At 40.5% G+C, this 16,742-nt stretch overlaps 2 protein-coding genes across 2 annotated transcripts in view; both read right to left on the minus strand.

Moving 5' to 3' along the window:
- Positions 1-689: 689 nt before the first annotated feature.
- LOC109422844 (uncharacterized) overlaps positions 690-16,742 on the minus strand; it is a 47,725-nt gene continuing 31,672 nt past the window's right edge. The window contains exons 4-6 of the mRNA XM_062853015.1: positions 1,479-3,105; positions 1,329-1,416; positions 690-1,255 (exon numbers count right to left, since the gene is read on the minus strand). Coding sequence (XP_062708999.1) covers positions 919-1,255; positions 1,329-1,416; positions 1,479-3,105 — 2,052 coding nt within the window. The 3' untranslated portion in view covers positions 690-918. The remainder of the gene's footprint in view (positions 1,256-1,328; positions 1,417-1,478; positions 3,106-16,742) is intronic.
- LOC109422852 (CLIP domain-containing serine protease B4) lies at positions 9,211-10,561 on the minus strand. Its single transcript, XM_019697750.3, has 4 exons — positions 10,427-10,561; positions 10,106-10,358; positions 9,742-10,043; positions 9,211-9,679 (listed from the first exon to the last, which is right to left on the minus strand). The coding sequence occupies exons 1-4, from the start codon at positions 10,485-10,487 to the stop codon at positions 9,291-9,293; spliced, it is 1,005 nt and encodes a 334-aa protein (XP_019553295.3). The 5' UTR covers positions 10,488-10,561; the 3' UTR covers positions 9,211-9,290.

Below are 16,742 nucleotides of genomic sequence, written 5' to 3' on the forward strand. Positions count from 1 at the left end.
TTCTGGTCAATCACGGAGTAGCAACTACAATGTGTACGGTTATCTTTGCTTTGCTTTGCTTGCTTTATTCATCCAAAAGCTCCGAAGCAAACATTGCATTGTTACAGCTGAATTGGGAATATTGCCATCGAGAAATTTCCAAACCTTATTTTGTCAGAATATGTATCAAAAAGGTGGATGCTTCGAAAGAGGGAATCATATGTTATTTATCGAAGAGGGAATGGAAACGCTTCATGGAATGTTTCTTTGATAACAAGTTTTGGGTGTTGGAACGGAAGCCATTCTTCGAGGCGTCAAGCTTCTGTGACATTTTGATATGACGTTCCTGAAGGTGTTACACTCAGACAGCTCGTCATTTTGCCAAAACCTGCTGTTGGGTAGCACTATAGGCGTATATACGACCAATTAGAATTAAATGCCTTGTCATAAGGGCAACTATAATGCTGCAATAATGATATCTTAAATGCTTACTAGTTACTTGGAAAGTAAGAAAAAGAAAGTCAAACTGAATTCGAAGCGACATCACAATGTAACGGCTTGGTTTGGTCAATTTGTTTTACGAATGACACGAACAATATTGTCTCAGTATATGAATTGATAGCAATTCGTCCCCATTATTCTCGAATTCACCTTGTGGATGAAATAATTATAAAAATAGGACAGGCGAAAGGAAATATAAAAACATCGACTTATGTTGTTACTGGTACCTAAGCAAAACATTTATTGTAAGAAACGACTTACACACAACAGGATATGGGTTTTCTCTTGAGTTCATTTTCTAAACACAAAAGACATCATTAACACAGTTTTTGAATGACCCTGTAAACAACAGTGAATCCCTGGCGCAGCATCTTAATTGATCATTCTGATTGCGTCGATTGAATCGTCGCAAACATTTCGGACACTTTCTCCGCCCCTTCAGTGCTTTCCCTGGTGGAAATTTTTGTGCACGCCGGACGAATAGCTGCTGCTGTTGGGTTCGTCGTAGATTTCGTGGAAATTGATTTTAATTTCCGACTTTTGCTTTTTCAGCCGTTTGGTCGGGTGCGGTGGAAGCGGCGGCGGGGGTGGATCCTTCGGGTAGAACTCCATCGACTGCGACTGCTGGGCGGGGTGGGGTGGCGCTGACGGGTGCCGCGAACGATTATCCATCTTCCAGGAAATGTACTGAAACTGGGTTGCCGGAACGACGGCGGACACGTAGCTGCGGCAACTTTCGACACTGCTGTCGGAAACGCTGCGCTTGTGGCGGTTTCTGGTGGGGAATAGAAATGGATGGCGATATATATTTGCTTTGAACATGTGTGATGGCTGTTGGGAGGGGTTACCTGGTGGGTTTTTCAGCTACTGGGGTCATGTAGCACTGGTTTGTGGTACTCCGGTCGATTCGCACCTCTGTTGTCACTTTGCGACAAGCTATAAAAATATAGTTGATTTTGAACATTAGGAGACTCTACCAAGTGTAACACTAAACTTACATTTCTGGTAAGTAGCAAAGCTTTTGATGAAGCAATAAGTTAACACAATCCCACTCATGATGGCTACCAAAATAGATGCTATCAAAATGCTGATTACCATAATCTTCTGATCCTCAATGAGCCAAGTCCTTTGTCCGTACGTTGGAAGAAGCTTGTGCGGAAGACAATCAAATGGTGAGATTGTGTTCTCAGCTTTATAAACTACGCAAAAGACGTAGTTCTTATCCGGTATAAGGTTTGTGATTCTCACGGTTCGTCCATAGATGTCAGCACAACTAGCACTGTCCTCCAACTGAAGAGAAAAAATGGAATTGGTGGTGGAAGTATCGTAAAACCAGAGAATCACCGCAGAGCTGTAAGATTGGTCCAGAATTAGTTCCACGGTTCCCTCTTTCGATTCTAGGACTGTGAAAGTTTTGCTTCGTTTGTGCAGGGTTAATTCAGAGCTTGTGTAGCTGATGGTGTCCGAGTCTAACGTAACGGCGGTTTGGACACACTGCAAGGTGAAGATATTGGAAGGCGAGGATGTGGCAGGAGTTGTACTAGTAGTTGGAGACGGTGATGTGGTGGAAGGCGTCGTATCGGGAGTAACAGACGTTGATGATGAAGATGTTGGCTCAGGAGTAGGTACTATTGTTGACGTAGTTGTGATCGTCGTAGTAGAGGTTGTTGCCGGACCAGTTGGCTTGGTTGGTTCACCAGTAGGTCTTGTAGACGGTAGTGGTTTTGTGCTGTGCGTAGTATCTGTCGTTGTCTGCTCAGTAGTATCCTCTGATGTTTCCGTTACGTTGGACAAAGTTGTTAACTGAGTTGTAGTTGAAGGAGGATCAGTAATAGCGTTGCAAAACTCAGCCTCAGTAATCATCCATCCGGAGAACTCAAGTGGCTCAGAACATTTGACTTCGTCAAACATTTCAGGATATGACATTATCAGCTCTTTCAAATATGCCAAGCTGCAATCACATATGAAGCGATTGTTCTTCAAATAAATCTTCACTCTTCTTTCCAACAAACTGTCAAAAAGACCTGACTCAATTGTACTCAGCTCGTTTCCATCGAGATGTATCTGATCAACGGATTTACTAATGCTCACGAACATTCCCTCACGTAAAGTTTTAATACCCGACATTCTCAAATACAGGCTAGACAAGCTTGGGATCATTGAGAAAGAATCATCTGTCAATACATCCTCCAAAATGTTGTGCTCAAAAGAAACTATCGCCAAATTGTCCATCGACGTAGACCCGGTAAACACCTTCGGATTAATCGAATCCAAGCAGTTTTCCACCAATAGACTGGTCAGGGTGAACTTCACCGGCGCCAATACATACTCGTCCACCTGCGACAGCGGTAAATTCTTCAGGTTCAGTTCCTGCAATAGCTGCAGTCCGAGAAAAATATTCGATGGCAAAGTGGTGACCTGAAGCGAATCAAGAGTAAGAATAGAAACACCATAAAAGTGCCGGGCGTCGAACGATCCGGACGGAATTTCAATGATTTCGGATTGTTTTAGCTCCAGTTGGGCGATTCTAATGGATTCATCCAGGTTCAGCCAGCGCGAATGGAGCTTTCCGTCCTCGGTAGAGAGGGACTTGATGACGAGTTTGACGTCGTCGCATGGTTCGTCCTGAAATGATGGAGAAGGAATGCAGAGTTAAACAAAATTTATTTATTTGAAATAATTTAAAAAAAAAACAGTCTAGATCAACCACCCGTAATTGCTACTTAAGTATTGTTAGAGCACAAGAAAGCAAAAAGGTGACAGCTTGGGATTAACAGGCACATTCAGTAAAGAGAATTCTTATGCGAGAATGGCAATTGCTACGATTGATTCAGTGGCGTAAGAAGGAGGAATTGATTCCAGAATTATGGTAACTTACAATTCAGACAAGATTTTTTCACACTTTTTTTTACAAAAATAAGGAACTTCTTTGAGTGAATCTGGAATCTTTGGCGTTGTAGTTTTTGCCAAAGTAACATGTTATCAGAACCCTTGTTATATAGTCTCCTTCTTTTTGTATAGTCCTTCCTAGAAAAAAATCCAGAAGGAATCTCTGGTAAAGAATGAAGAATGAATCCCCCCGAAGAAATTCATGCAAGAATCCCCGAAGGATTGCCAGGAGAAATCCCCGAAGAATTTTCAAGAGACATCCTCGAAGGATTTCCGGGAAGATTACTTGAAAGATTTCCAGGGAAATATCCGTTGGAAATCCAGGAAGAATCCCCCGAAGGATTTCCAGGAGGAATATCTTAAGGAATTCCAGGAGAATCTCCCCAACGATTTCCTGCAGGGGTCTCTGTAGGAATTCTTGGAAGAATCCCCGAAGGATTTTCAAGAGACATCCCCGAAGAATTTCCAGAAGGATTTCTTTAAAGATTTGCAGGGAAATATCCGTAGGAATTACAGGAAGAATTCCTCGAAGGAATTTCAGTCGAAATATCTTAAGGAAAGATTTCCAGGCGAATCTCCGTACGATACCCAGGAAGAATTCCTCGATAAATCTCCAGAAGTATTCTCCAAAGGAACTGTAGAAGAAATCCTCAAATTATTGCCTGGATGAAACCCCCTAGGGAATTCCAGGAGGAATCCCCGAAGGATTTCCAGGAGAAACCACCAAAGGAATTCTAGGAGGAGTCCCCGAACGAATCCCAAAAAAAGTCCCCGAAGGAATTCCAGGATGAATCTCCAAAGAATTTCCAGGAGGATTCACTGAAAAATTTCCAGTGCAATCTCCGTAGGATATCCAGGAGGCTTTATTTTAAGAGCGAATCTGCTTAGGATGTCCAGGAAGAATCTCCAGAAGGGATTCCAGGAGTCATCCTCAATGGAACTCCAGAAGCAATCCCCGAAGGATTTCCAGGAGGAACCCCGAAAAGAATTTAAGGAGAAGTCCCGGAACGAATTTCAAAAAGTATCTCGGAAGGGATTCCAGAATAAATTGCCGAAGGAATTCCAGGAGGAATCCTCGAAATATTTCCAAGATGAATCACTGAAGGATTTCCGAAGAACTTCCAGGCGGAGTCCCCGCATGATTTCCAGGAGGAATCCTCGAAGGATTTTCAAGAGGAATCTCCAAAGGATTTCCAGGAGGATTCATTGAAAGATTTCGGGTGAGTCCAGGGAGAAGAATTCCCCGGAATTCTAGGAGGAATATCAGAAGGAATTCCAGAAGGAGTCCCCGGAGGATTTCCAGAATAAATCCAGGAAGAATCACACAGGAATTCAAGGAGGAGTTCCCGCAGGAACTCCAGAAGCAAACACCGAAGGAAATTTTGGAAGATCTATGAAAGATTTCCTGAAGAAACTGGCAAAAGAATTCTAGGAGGAGTCCTTGAACGAGTTTCAAAAGGAATCCACGAAGCAATTCCAGGAGGAATCCTCGAAGTATTTCCAAGAGGAATCACCGAAGGAGTCCCGAGGATGAAGGACGGAGTTCACGAATGATTTCCAGGAGGAAATCCTGAAGGATTTTCAATAGGAATTTCCGAAGGATTTCCAAGAGAAATCTCCGAAGAATTTTCAAGAGGAGACCCTGATGGATTTTCATTAGCATTTCTCGAAATATTTCCCGGAGAATTTTCGTAGACTATTCAGGAAGAATCCCTCGAAGGAATTTCAAGAGGAATACCAGAAGGTATCCCCGAAGGATTTCCAGAATCAATCCCCGAATGATTGCCAGGAGGAATCTCCGAAGAAATTCCAGGAGTAATCTCGGAAAGATTTCCAGGAGGAATCGCCGAAGGGTTATCAATAGAAATCGCCAAAGAGAAACCTCCGAAACATTTTCCAGAGGAATTCCGGAAAGATTTCCAGAGGAATCTTCGTAGGATATCCAGGAAAAATCCCCCGAAGGAATTCCAGATGAAATCCCTTAATAATTCCCAGGAGGAATCTCCGAAGGCATTGCAGAATGAATCCCCGTAGGGTTTCCAGGACTAAGGAATTCTAGGAGGAGTTCCCCCAGGAATTTAAGAAAAAATCCCCAAAAAAAGTCCCCGAAGAATTTCCTGGAGAAGCCCTTGATAGATTAACAGGAAAAATCTCCGTAGGATTTCTAGGTGGAATCACCATGTGGAATGTCCAAGACGAATCCCCGAATAATTTTCAGGAGAAATCCCCGAAAGAATTCCTGGAGGAATTGCAGAAGGAAAACTGGAAGATTTCTTAAAAAACGAGAGAAATTTTGTAGGAATTCTTTAAGGAAATCCTGGATGAAAGCTTAATTATTATAGTCTGAAATAAATACTAGAAGGAACTTCTGGAGAACATCCGTGAGTCTTCCATGAGAATTTTCCGGAAGAACTCCAGTGGTGATCTCAGGAAGAACTCCTAGAAGAATCCCTGAAGGAGCTCCTGGAGAAATCTTACAGAAACATTTGGACTTATCCCTGAATGAACTTCTTTAGGAATCCTTGAAAAAACTTCTGGAGGATCCCTGAGTTCTCCTGGTGGTATCCTTGGATACTCCTGTAAGAATCTACGAAGAAACATCTACACGATCCCAGAAACTCCTGGAAGAATCTCCAGAGAACTCCTCTATTAATCCCAATAGGAGACGCTGTGGGAATTCCTGGAGGAACTTCAGGAGGGATTCCTGAAGGAAATTCTGGAGGAATTCCTGATGGATCTCCTGCAAGAATCCCTGCTCCTGAAATAATCTCTGAGGGATCTTCTGTTGGAATAACTGAGGGAACTTCTGAAAGAATCCCTGATGAAACACCTGGAGGCGTTCCTGAATCCTCCTAGAACGATTGGGTAGATCTCTGACAGAACTATAGACGAGATCACAGAAAAAAGTTCTGGAGAAAACCCTTAAAGAACTACTTTACTGGTGGTATCCTCGAAGGAACCCCTGGAGGAACTTTTGTAGGAATACCTGAGAGAGGTCGTAGAAAAATCCCTAAGAGAATTCCTTAAAGAACCTCTGAAAATCTTCATAACGCATCCTGAAGGATTATTCTCCAAACAACAGTTTAATGCTTTATTTAATAATTTTATTTTGGCTTTATGATATTGTTTATAACCTTTTGAAATCTACTCGACTTGAAAATGCTACTTGGGTGGAGATATTACAGAAGGGATCCCAGAAGGAACACTAGGAGAGAAATTACTGAAGGAGCTCCTGGAGTAATTCCGGGAAAGCATCTCTGAAAGAATTCCTGAACTAATTTCTGTAGGAACTCCTGTGCGAATTTCTGAAGTAACTGTAGAACGAATCTCTAAAGGGACTCCCATACTAATCTCTGAAGGACCTCCTATGGGAATCTCTGAAGGATCTCCTGGATGAATCACTGATGAATGGAGGCATCAACCCTCCTGAAAGAATATCTTACAGGACGTCTGGAGTAATCCCTGAAGGAACCTGAGGAATACTTGAGAGATTTTCTGAAAATAAAAATCCATGATAAAAATCCTAGAGGCATCTCTGAATCCTCCTGGATGAATCTCTGAAGGAAGATCTGGAGACATAACAGGAGGAACTCCTGAAAAGATATCTAAAAAAACTTCTGGAGAAACCCCTGATTGGAATTTTAGGAAAAATCTTTAAAGGAGTCCTGTACAAATTGTCAAAGAAACTCCTGGTCTACGCCCTGAAGAAACTCCTGCAGGAATCCATGAAGAATTTTGTGGAAAAATCCCTGTGGATCTCCTGGAGGCATATCACACTGATTTTTTTGGAAACACCTCGAGGAAGCTTCTGCAGCAATGTTAATGATGAATGAATTTTAATGAAAACTGATACAAAATAGTTGTAAGAATTGAATGAACACCCTGGAATGGCGTTTGTATTTCACAAACAATAACAAGTGTTTGCCATCATATCTTATTGTATCATTCTAATGTTATTTAATAACCCAGTCAACCAGTGATCGTATAATATGTTGAATAAGATGTTAAAGTGGAGGCGATATACGTACATTTTGCATGCGCCTAAATGGAGGCATGCACGCTTATGACCTCCACTTTGTTTTGTTTTTGATGAATTATTTGGATTTTTTTTTTATTTTGTCAGAGACAATAACATGAAAAGATCAAATTTTCCATTAAAAATGAAATATTGATGAACAAGAAGTTGTGTTATTGATTAGTTGGGAATAAGCAAAGCAAAGCAAAGCAAAGCAAAGATAACCGTACACATCGTAGTTGCTACTCCGTGATTGACCAGAACAATCGAAGTTGCACAGAGAGCCAATGAATGTGAAAGCTTGGGACTAGCTAACCATTCTCAATGTGCACAATTCGAGAGTTCAGCTATTTAAAGTCAATAACGGCGCTGGCCACGTCCTTACGGTCATCAGGAAAGGGAAGGAATGTTAGTTCGACAACCGTTGCTACTAGAAACCGTGGAATCCACAGCATCCCCACAGTTGTCACGGGAAGGAATGGTGGTTAGTAGGGTAGGGTAAGGTGTGGATCTAGGAGACACTTCTGATAGGTGATATGATCCACTAGTTATATGGAAATACACGTCGCGGTCTTCAACACGATTATGATTTATTTGATCACGATGACCACTGATCCCGGATTTCGTGCTCGCGTTTCCATCGCCCTACCGTGGAAACCGACTGATCTACGATTATTGTAGCGCGATTCTGAACCCGGATTTTTCACTCGCACTTCCATCGCCCTACCGAGAAAACCGACTGACCAACGAATATTGTAGCGCGATTCTGATCCCGGATTTTTCACTCGCACCCCCTTCACTCTTACCTGAAAATTGTCTGCCATTCGAAAATTCTCAAGCTAATCTGATTCCGCATTCCACACTCGCGCTTGCATGGCTCTACCGAGAAAACCGACTGACCCTGTTATTGATTAGTTGGGAATAAGAGCTACAAAGTACAAAAGTGATAACTGACTTTGATCCAGAAAATAAGTAAATAATACCTAATTTTGTTGTACATAATAAGATTAAACCATTATTTTTGAATTGAAAAAAAACAGTGTTTTTGAATCATAAGAACAAAACTTACAATTATTATTGTCTTTTTTTTAGATAACTTATTTTGTACCTTCTTTGTTCTCAGTAACTCGAATATAACTAAAACTGATTCAGCTATTCTACATTTCAAAATACTTTGTGCTCGGTTTGTTCTTATAATGTTAAAATTAGTTATTACTAAGTTATTTTTCAGTACAACATCAGTTATTATTTCTGTTCTTTACGTTCTTATTCCCAACAAACAAATAACAAATTTTGTCGTTTAGCTATTCAATTTTAATGGCGAAATTTGATCTTCTTTTGTAATTTTATTCTACCCGGGAAGAGTCTTCTGCATAATTTTAGGGAAAGAAAAACAATATGCAGACCATAGTTCGTATGACTAGACTTCAAATTGTAAGAACATATAGTTTTAAATTTTACTACCATCAGGACATGACTTTTGTGATTGATTGCTTTTTGTTCATTTTCTCCTGATAGTAATATTTCCGAAAATACGATCCGTTGTTGGATAATCTCATAGTGATCCACTTAAGAACAGTTTTGACTAGCATCTAGAACTGCAAAAGTAATCGAATATGAATCATCGATTGTCTCATTTGTTAATGATCATCCATCAAATTCATCCTATTCGTAAACAAAGCGTTTATGCAGTCAAACTCTTATGATAGTGATTATGTAAATATTTTTATCTTAACGTTATGTAAACGTAATTTTGCTTGCGCACTAATCATTGGCTCAAAAAAAGAGATTCCGAAAAAAATGTATCAAAATTTAACACATCTGTGCTCGGTTACATATTTTTATTTAGGCACCAACATTATTGTATCACTTTGTGGCTCCTAACATAGGAGAATAGCAGCTTAACTTAATCAACATATATGTTATTTAGTATATGAATTAGGTATTCCCAGTCAGACGTTGTACTTCCAGTTGAAACAGGTCTCCCGGAAGTCTTGCTCAGTTTCTTCATTGTGTCCTTAATCCACGGTACAAAACTAGTGACGCGAGTGTACACTCCCGGGTAACCTCTAAAGCCGCAACCATATCCATAGCTGACCACACCGTACTGGTACCAGTAGCCATCGTTTTCCGCGATCGACAATGGACCACCAGAATCGCCCTGGCAAGTGTCCTTACCGGTCTTACCGGCACACATTTCCGTATCCTTCAGGTTGGGATACGCGTTGCGACACGTCGCTAGGGGCACCCCAGGAAGCTTGACCTCGAACTTGTACCGGTTGCCAATTTGAACGTCTACGTTGGAAGATTGAAATTAATGTTGGTTGATACAATTATGATTCTTCAAATAATCTCACCTCTGTTCTTGGCATCGTGTTTGATATCGCCCCACCCCACGGCCGTAAACTTGCGTCCATTTTCCGACTTGGTTCGAAGCTTCTCCGCCATCGGAATACAGACCGGCGAGATGAACTCGGTGAAGGTCACCGGGTCTGCCAGTTTGACCAAGGCAATGTCATTGTGGAAATCCGGTTCACCCGAGTAGTCTTTGTGAATCTCGTGGCTTTCGACCGGTGCATCAATCGGATTGTCCGAACAGTAATCTTCTTCGCAATCTTTCTTGCTCAAAATATCCCACTCACCGAGTCGAACCTTTGCACTGCGGAATTGATAACGTTTGTGATTGTGCTATTCAATTTACTTTGATGTTACAAAACTTACATTATAAAGCTATCGGTCGGTTCAGGGAAGCAGTGGGCTGCGGATAGGACGAAACGATCCGAAATCAAAGATGCTCCGCAGAATGGGATTGCTTGACCACCTTGCTTATGCTGGGCCATCAACAATGACGCCCAAGGATATGCGTTAATAGCCGTCCTGGTACCGCCAACGATCCGATCCGCTAAACTCACGCCACAAACACCGGGTTGTGGAAGCGTGGTGCTATCACGTCGCGATCGCACTCCATCAGAAGCTGAAGCATTATTCAGATTCAGATTATAAAAGAAACACCATATTCAAGACTCGCATTCAAAGACTCACCAGGTATTGAATGCACAGCGGCAACACCAAGCAGCACCAAGAGCAACGTGACCGATCCCATGCTGAATCCACAAAGTACTGTACACTGTTGGCTGACAAGTGACGCTACTTCTTTTATACTGGGAGATCGTTATCACCGTTGGAAGCATTTAAATAAATTTAAATCCATGGGGAAAACCTATAAAACCAGAAATTATCACTGTTTATTTAAACACGCCGATCAAGGCCGAAGGTTGACTAGAAGGTGCAGCTTAGGAAATACAACGCTTTATTGCTGATGTGTTTAAATGTCTTATCAGGTACTACGAGAATAATGCGACTTTTAATTTGTGGTCACAAAACGATAAGTTTTCGCATTTTTCTACGACATTGACCCATTAAGAATTTCCTTAGACAATTCGTAATATGATAGGCGCTAGCATTATGCTTGGTATCTCGGGTATCGTTGCAGTTGTATCATTGCCTAACTGCATCATAGAGATAAGATATCATAGACATGATGATAATAGAGTGCGTGAGTAAACAGTTTGTATTTCTTCGATTGTAACTGAAATTTTACATCAGCAACAACATTGTGTCCACACAAATGCCGCTGATTGTAGTCTAGATTATAATCTTTGTTTCAGTTTTCCTGGCTGTCGAGTGCTGACTAGAACATTTTACTGGTTTAATTGAAGAAATATGGTGTAGGTCTTTACGGGTAGAGCTTTGGCTAGAGCCAGCAGATAAAAGGCGTATAAGGCGAATTGAAGTTGAAGGGAGGGAGTCTTAGGATATCCCAGAGCTCCCTTGAGTAATGTTATAACGCAGATACCGTCTTCACCCAGAGGATGTACACTGTACATTGTACAGACTGAATGAAATTTAACCCTAGGCAAGGAACACACGGAACATGCACCAGTGGATACGAAGAAGAAACTATTCTCACGAAAACTTTCATCGCCCGGAGCAGGAATCGAACCCTCATCCCATAGCATGGTGCGATTAGAAGCTTGGTGACCCTAATCGCACGGCTACGAGGCTTCACAAAACGCTACCCAAACGGAAATTGACTGCATTCAGAGCAAAACATATGTTCATAGGCTACGGTTTCGAAAAAATCTGTTCTTTAGAAGGCTTCGAGAAAAGTCGTCTACTCGAACAGATAATTGGGTCAAAAAGGTCATAGGGCAGAACAGGTCATTATGCCGAATAATTCATTAGGTCTTTTCAGCCCATTTGGCCTATTTGGCCTAATGATTTATTCGGCCCAATGAACTATTTGGCATGATGGCATATCCGGCCTAATAACCTATTCGTCTTTATGACAGTTCGGCCCTATAATCTATTTGGCCTAATGACCTATCCGGTCTAATAACCTATTCGGCACAAGGAGATATCCGGCCTAATGACCTACTTGACTGATTCGCCCTTAACTCATAATAATCAATTCAAAATGACCAACCATTTGGCCTAATGATCTATTTGGCCAAATAAACACTTTAATGTAAAAATATTTTGCGGCCAAACAACCTTTTTCCGACCAAACGGTATATCGGCCTGGCGTTCTTTTCGACTTAACCTTACTTTTGCTTTACGTTGGCAGCAGCTCGCTGACGTAGTATACGGTTTGGGTCAAAAATGACCCTCATGCCAAAGATGGGTTAAAAACGTTTTCGTCTTACGGATTATTTCGATAATACCGTATTTATTTCGAGGTGAACCGCAATGGAAAGGCATGAGGCATAGAACACAATCTGCAGTACTCGAAAAGCCTCAAAAACCCCTAAAAAATTCATGGTACATTGAGTGTTCTAGGCCATCCAAACTATTCTGAAATTCAGTTTCTTAAGATCTACAACATATGGCATCATTTGCGTTCACTCTGTTCAAGAAATTTGGTCTCGTTGATGTGAATTATGCCTCGCAATGCAACGAGCAAGTGGATATAGTGATAGTTGGACATTTCGTGAAATACAAATGACCCTCAATACACTTTGAAGTTTGGGTTACAATATCTACTTACTGTATCATGCTAAAATTGTAAAAAAATATTCATGAAATGTAGTCTATGCTACTGATAGAGCCCCAGGGCACAGTTACAATGCTTTTGGTGCATTCATGGGATATTCCAGACTTTCCAAACTATTCTGGAGCTAGGACCTTCAAGGTCTACAGGCTTTACGCTTGTTTCTTTTCACTCTATCGGTATAATTCTTTCACGATTGTGTCTGCTGCACCTCATAATATTACGAGTATCTCTATGTGTTGCTATTTGGGTGTCCACTGGCATACAAATGGACTCACTGTGTTTTGAAGTATGGGCCTAAATACCTCTAAATCTAGAATATTTTGATTGTAGCGAATGCTCCCGTAATATAATCTACGCTACTCTAGCCTCAGAGTGCAATTCTGATAACTTAGTAACATTCACTTGGTGATCTAGGTCATCCAAACTATTCTGAAATTAAGATTACCAAGTTCAACAAGCTCTACTCTTGTATCTCTTTGCTTTATCAGTTTAATTTCTCCAAAAATCTTTCAGAGCTTCCTCCAAGACTTTCTTCAAAAATTCCTCAAAGAATGCCTTCAGGTATTTTTCCAAGAATCTCTGCCAATAATTCTTTCAAGAATCCCACCAGGAATTTCTCCAATATTTTTTCCAAATATTTCTCCAAAAATTCTTTAAAGATTCCCTCGAGGTATTTCACCAAGAATATCTCCAGAAATTCTTCAAGACTTCTGCCACGAAATTCTCGAAGCATCCCTCCAGAAATTCCTCCAAGAATGTCTCCAGGAATTCATCCAAGAATTCCTCTAGAAATTTCTCCCAGAATTCCTCTAGAAATTTATCCAAGAATTACTCTTGGCATTTCTCCAGAATTTCTCAAACAATTCCTCCAAGAACTCGTTCAAGAACTAGTTCAAGAATTTCTCCAAGACATTTGCCTAGAATTCTTCCGAGAATCCCTCCAGGAGCTCCTCCAAAAAATCCTACAGGATCCTCCCCAAGAATTTCAACAGGGGTCCTTCTAAGACTTTTGCTAAGAATCCCTTGAGGATTTTCGTCAAAAATACCTCCAGGGATTTTTTTTCAAGAAATTCCTTCAAGAGTTCATCCAAAAAATTCTCCTTCATGAATACCTACAAGATTCTTCAGGAAACATAAAAAAAATCTCAAAAAAATACTCCTGGGACGACTTCAGGGATTCCTCCGAAAATTCCCTCAGGAAACTGCTCCGAGACTTCTTCCAAGAGTTCCTCCAAGAATTTTTCAAGGAATTACTCCAAAACTTCTGCTTAGCATTCATTGCTGGTGAGCGATCGAAGCGGCTTTTATCATAAGTAGAAGAGAATTTCTGCATGTAATGCATACATTTTTACTGTATTGTTGCTGAAATGCTAGATTAGCAAAGGAAATAATTCGAAAACATCAAAAATTCGTATGCACTATATCAATCGAATCACTCACGAATCGCATTCGCTTGCGATGCGAATGTGGACGAATGAGTAATTTCCAAGTGTGGCTTCCCACCGTTCGCCGGAGTTTGCTGTCGTCGCTGACAAGCATACACACGAACTAAAGCGACAACCGTTCGCTGCTAACTGTCTTCGAATGTGGAAGAAGATGAAAAGTGGAAATCAGGAACCCTGCCTCCAAGACTTCCTTCAAGAATTCCACCAAGAATCTCTCGAGCAGTTTCTCCAGAAATTCATTGAAGATTTTTTTTCCGGGATGCCTTCGATAGTTACCACAAGAATATTTCCAGGAATTTCTTCAAGAATATCTTGAAGTAATTTCTGGAGAAACTCCTGGAATACTTTCTGGAAGAAATTATGTAGTAATTTGTGAGGAATTTTCTGGGGGAATTCCTGATGGATTTGAAGTTACTATTTTTATTTAATTTTTACTTTCTGGAGGAGTTCCTAGAGGAAGCCCTAAAATAAATTCTGGAAGAATACACGCGAGGAATTTCTATAGTATTTCCTGGAACAATTCCTGGAAGATTTTCTGGAATAATTCTTGGAGGAATTCCTGAAGCAATTAGTAGAGGAATTCCTGAAATATTTCTTGTAGGAATTCCAGGAGTATTTTTCGTAAAAATTCCTAGAGAAATTTCTGTAGTAATCCCAGGAGAAATTCGTAGAGTAATTCCTGGAGGGATTCCTGGAGCAATCCGTGAAGGAATTCCTGGAGTATACTTATCATACCTTATCATAAGAGTGTACTCATGCACGAAGTCACCCTCCCCCCCTTCGCGAAGCCATCCCTAACGGGCGTACCGCGAAGGATAAAAAGAGAGAGAAAGAAGTTTTAGTGTTTAGATTTCCTCATTCTATTGCACGGTATACACGTGCAAAATGGTCATTGGCAGAGGGAGTTCTCAGTTAGGTGCTGTCCATAAACTACGTAGACTTTTTTTAAGCCATCTCAGACTTCCCCCTCTCCCCTCGTAGACTTTTGTCATACAAAATTTTTGAAATTGGTATGGAACGAAGACTATGGTCAGATCCCCCTCCCCCCTAAGAGTCTACGTAGTTTATGGACAGGCCCTTAATAACTGTGGAAGTTCTCATATGTTCAATGTAACTGAGAAGCAGGTTCTGTTCCAGTTGGGAAGTTACGCCAAAAATAGGAAGGCAGGTTGAAAAAATTCTAATATTCTAATATCCGAATTAAACATCTTGTTTTGAGCTGAGACCAGATTTTGGGTATTTTCTGTGAAAAAGCCAAATTTGTTTTTTTTTAAGTAAACGTAAGTTTTGGAGGAGGTATACGACTGGGGGGGAATGTTGAACTGTTGTGGCTTTCTCAATTTCGGAGCATTGAAACGGCTAGATTGGCATAGCCCGACGCACATTGGAGTAAATCATATCAAAACCTAAGTAAAAAAAACTCAAAATGAAGTAAGGGAACGTCCATAAATTACGTCACGCTTTGAGGGGGTAGGGGGGTTCAGCAAAGTGTGACGACCCAAGCAAAAATTTGAGAGTCCCATACAAAAAGTGTGACATAGGGGGGAGGGGGGGTTGAAAATGGTCAATTTTTGCGTGACGTAATTTATGGGCGCTCCCTAATTGGGTTTTCTGTTGTGTTTTTGCCAAGTGTAGTTATCGTGCAATCGTTTGACAGCTAAGCAGTGTCCAAAAGTTTTGTTTACGCTTATCAGAAGAGGTTAAGTGAAGCTGAAGTTTAGCCGTTTTCTTTGATATAACTCACAGCGCGTGCTTGTTTTGACCGTACAAAGTAAATAAAAATGATAGTCAATCAATTCAACGATGCAGTTTGTTAAAGAAGGATAATGTTGTTATTCTGTTAATTTGAAACCCAAACAAATTGACGTTAAGTTTACATACAATATATGAAAATATTGAAAACAATATTTGATGGAATCCTTTACCGTACATTCAAAATGAAATAAGTTGATTTTCCGGCTGTTTCCGGGAAATCTTCTTTTACACAGTTCGAAAAAAAACTGTAAATTTATGACGGATCGAATGTAACAAAAGGACCCCCCGTCAAATATGATGGAAATTTTTGTGTGATCTTAAAATTTCATTGCAGATATCTGTTAGAAAATATAAAGAAAATTCGAGCTCCAAGCGAGAATTGAACTCAGATCCTTGGGGTGTGAGTAGCACGCCCGAGCACTCTTGGCTATCTCAGCTTGTTGAAAAGCAGACAATCAAAGTTAAACTGCTTCTACCATAATACACGCATTCCCGACATGCTCAGGCTGCTGCAGAGAGTACTGAGAGAGACAATGAGGAAACCGCCACAGCTGCGAACAGCCGTTCGTTTAGCTGACGACGGAGAGTGGCTGGCATGATTTATAGCAGATGCATGTAAATTTAAAGCGAATATGCTTTAAAATCTGTAAACAAGCCGTCTGCCGCAAATTTCAGTTGATCTTCAATTTACGTGCTGTTTAACTTTCATATTTTTTTGCTGTGTAGTGTATGATAAAACTATTGTTCCCCTTTTAAATGCAGAAAGAAAACCTTCCGGATGTTTCCGATTTCAAAAGTAGCAACACTTTGAAAAAATCGTGATAATTATATTATTGTATGATATTATTTGCCTAAAAACACTATTTGGCCCTCTGAACGTATTTTTGCTGAAGACTAGAATTCAACAGCTTCCAAGCAAAAAAAAAAGAAGTTTAGAATCGGTCAACTGGTTTAAAAGCTGTGATTTTTTGAAGAACTTTAGTTTCGAAAAATCTTGATATTTACAATCATAAAATTGGTCACCCTAATGACGAAATAAAAAAAAATACGAAAACTATGAAATACGTTTCATTACTAATTTGGGTTGCATTTGGGTTGCGGAAAT

Source organism: Aedes albopictus, chromosome 2, assembly GCF_035046485.1.
Source record: "Aedes albopictus strain Foshan chromosome 2, AalbF5, whole genome shotgun sequence".
NCBI classification, from domain to species: Eukaryota; Metazoa; Arthropoda; class Insecta; order Diptera; family Culicidae; genus Aedes; species Aedes albopictus.

Coding starts and splice junctions, on each gene's coding strand:
- LOC109422852 (XM_019697750.3), bottom strand. CDS start 10,487: ATGGGATCGGTCACGTTGCTCTTGGTGCTGCTTGGTGTTGCCGCTGTG. Junction 10,359..10,426: donor CGCTGTGCATTCAATACCTG/GTGAGTCTTTGA, acceptor ATAATGCTTCAG/CTTCTGATGGAGTGCGATCG. Junction 10,044..10,105: donor CCGACCGATAGCTTTATAAT/GTAAGTTTTGTA, acceptor TCAATTCCGCAG/TGCAAAGGTTCGACTCGGTG.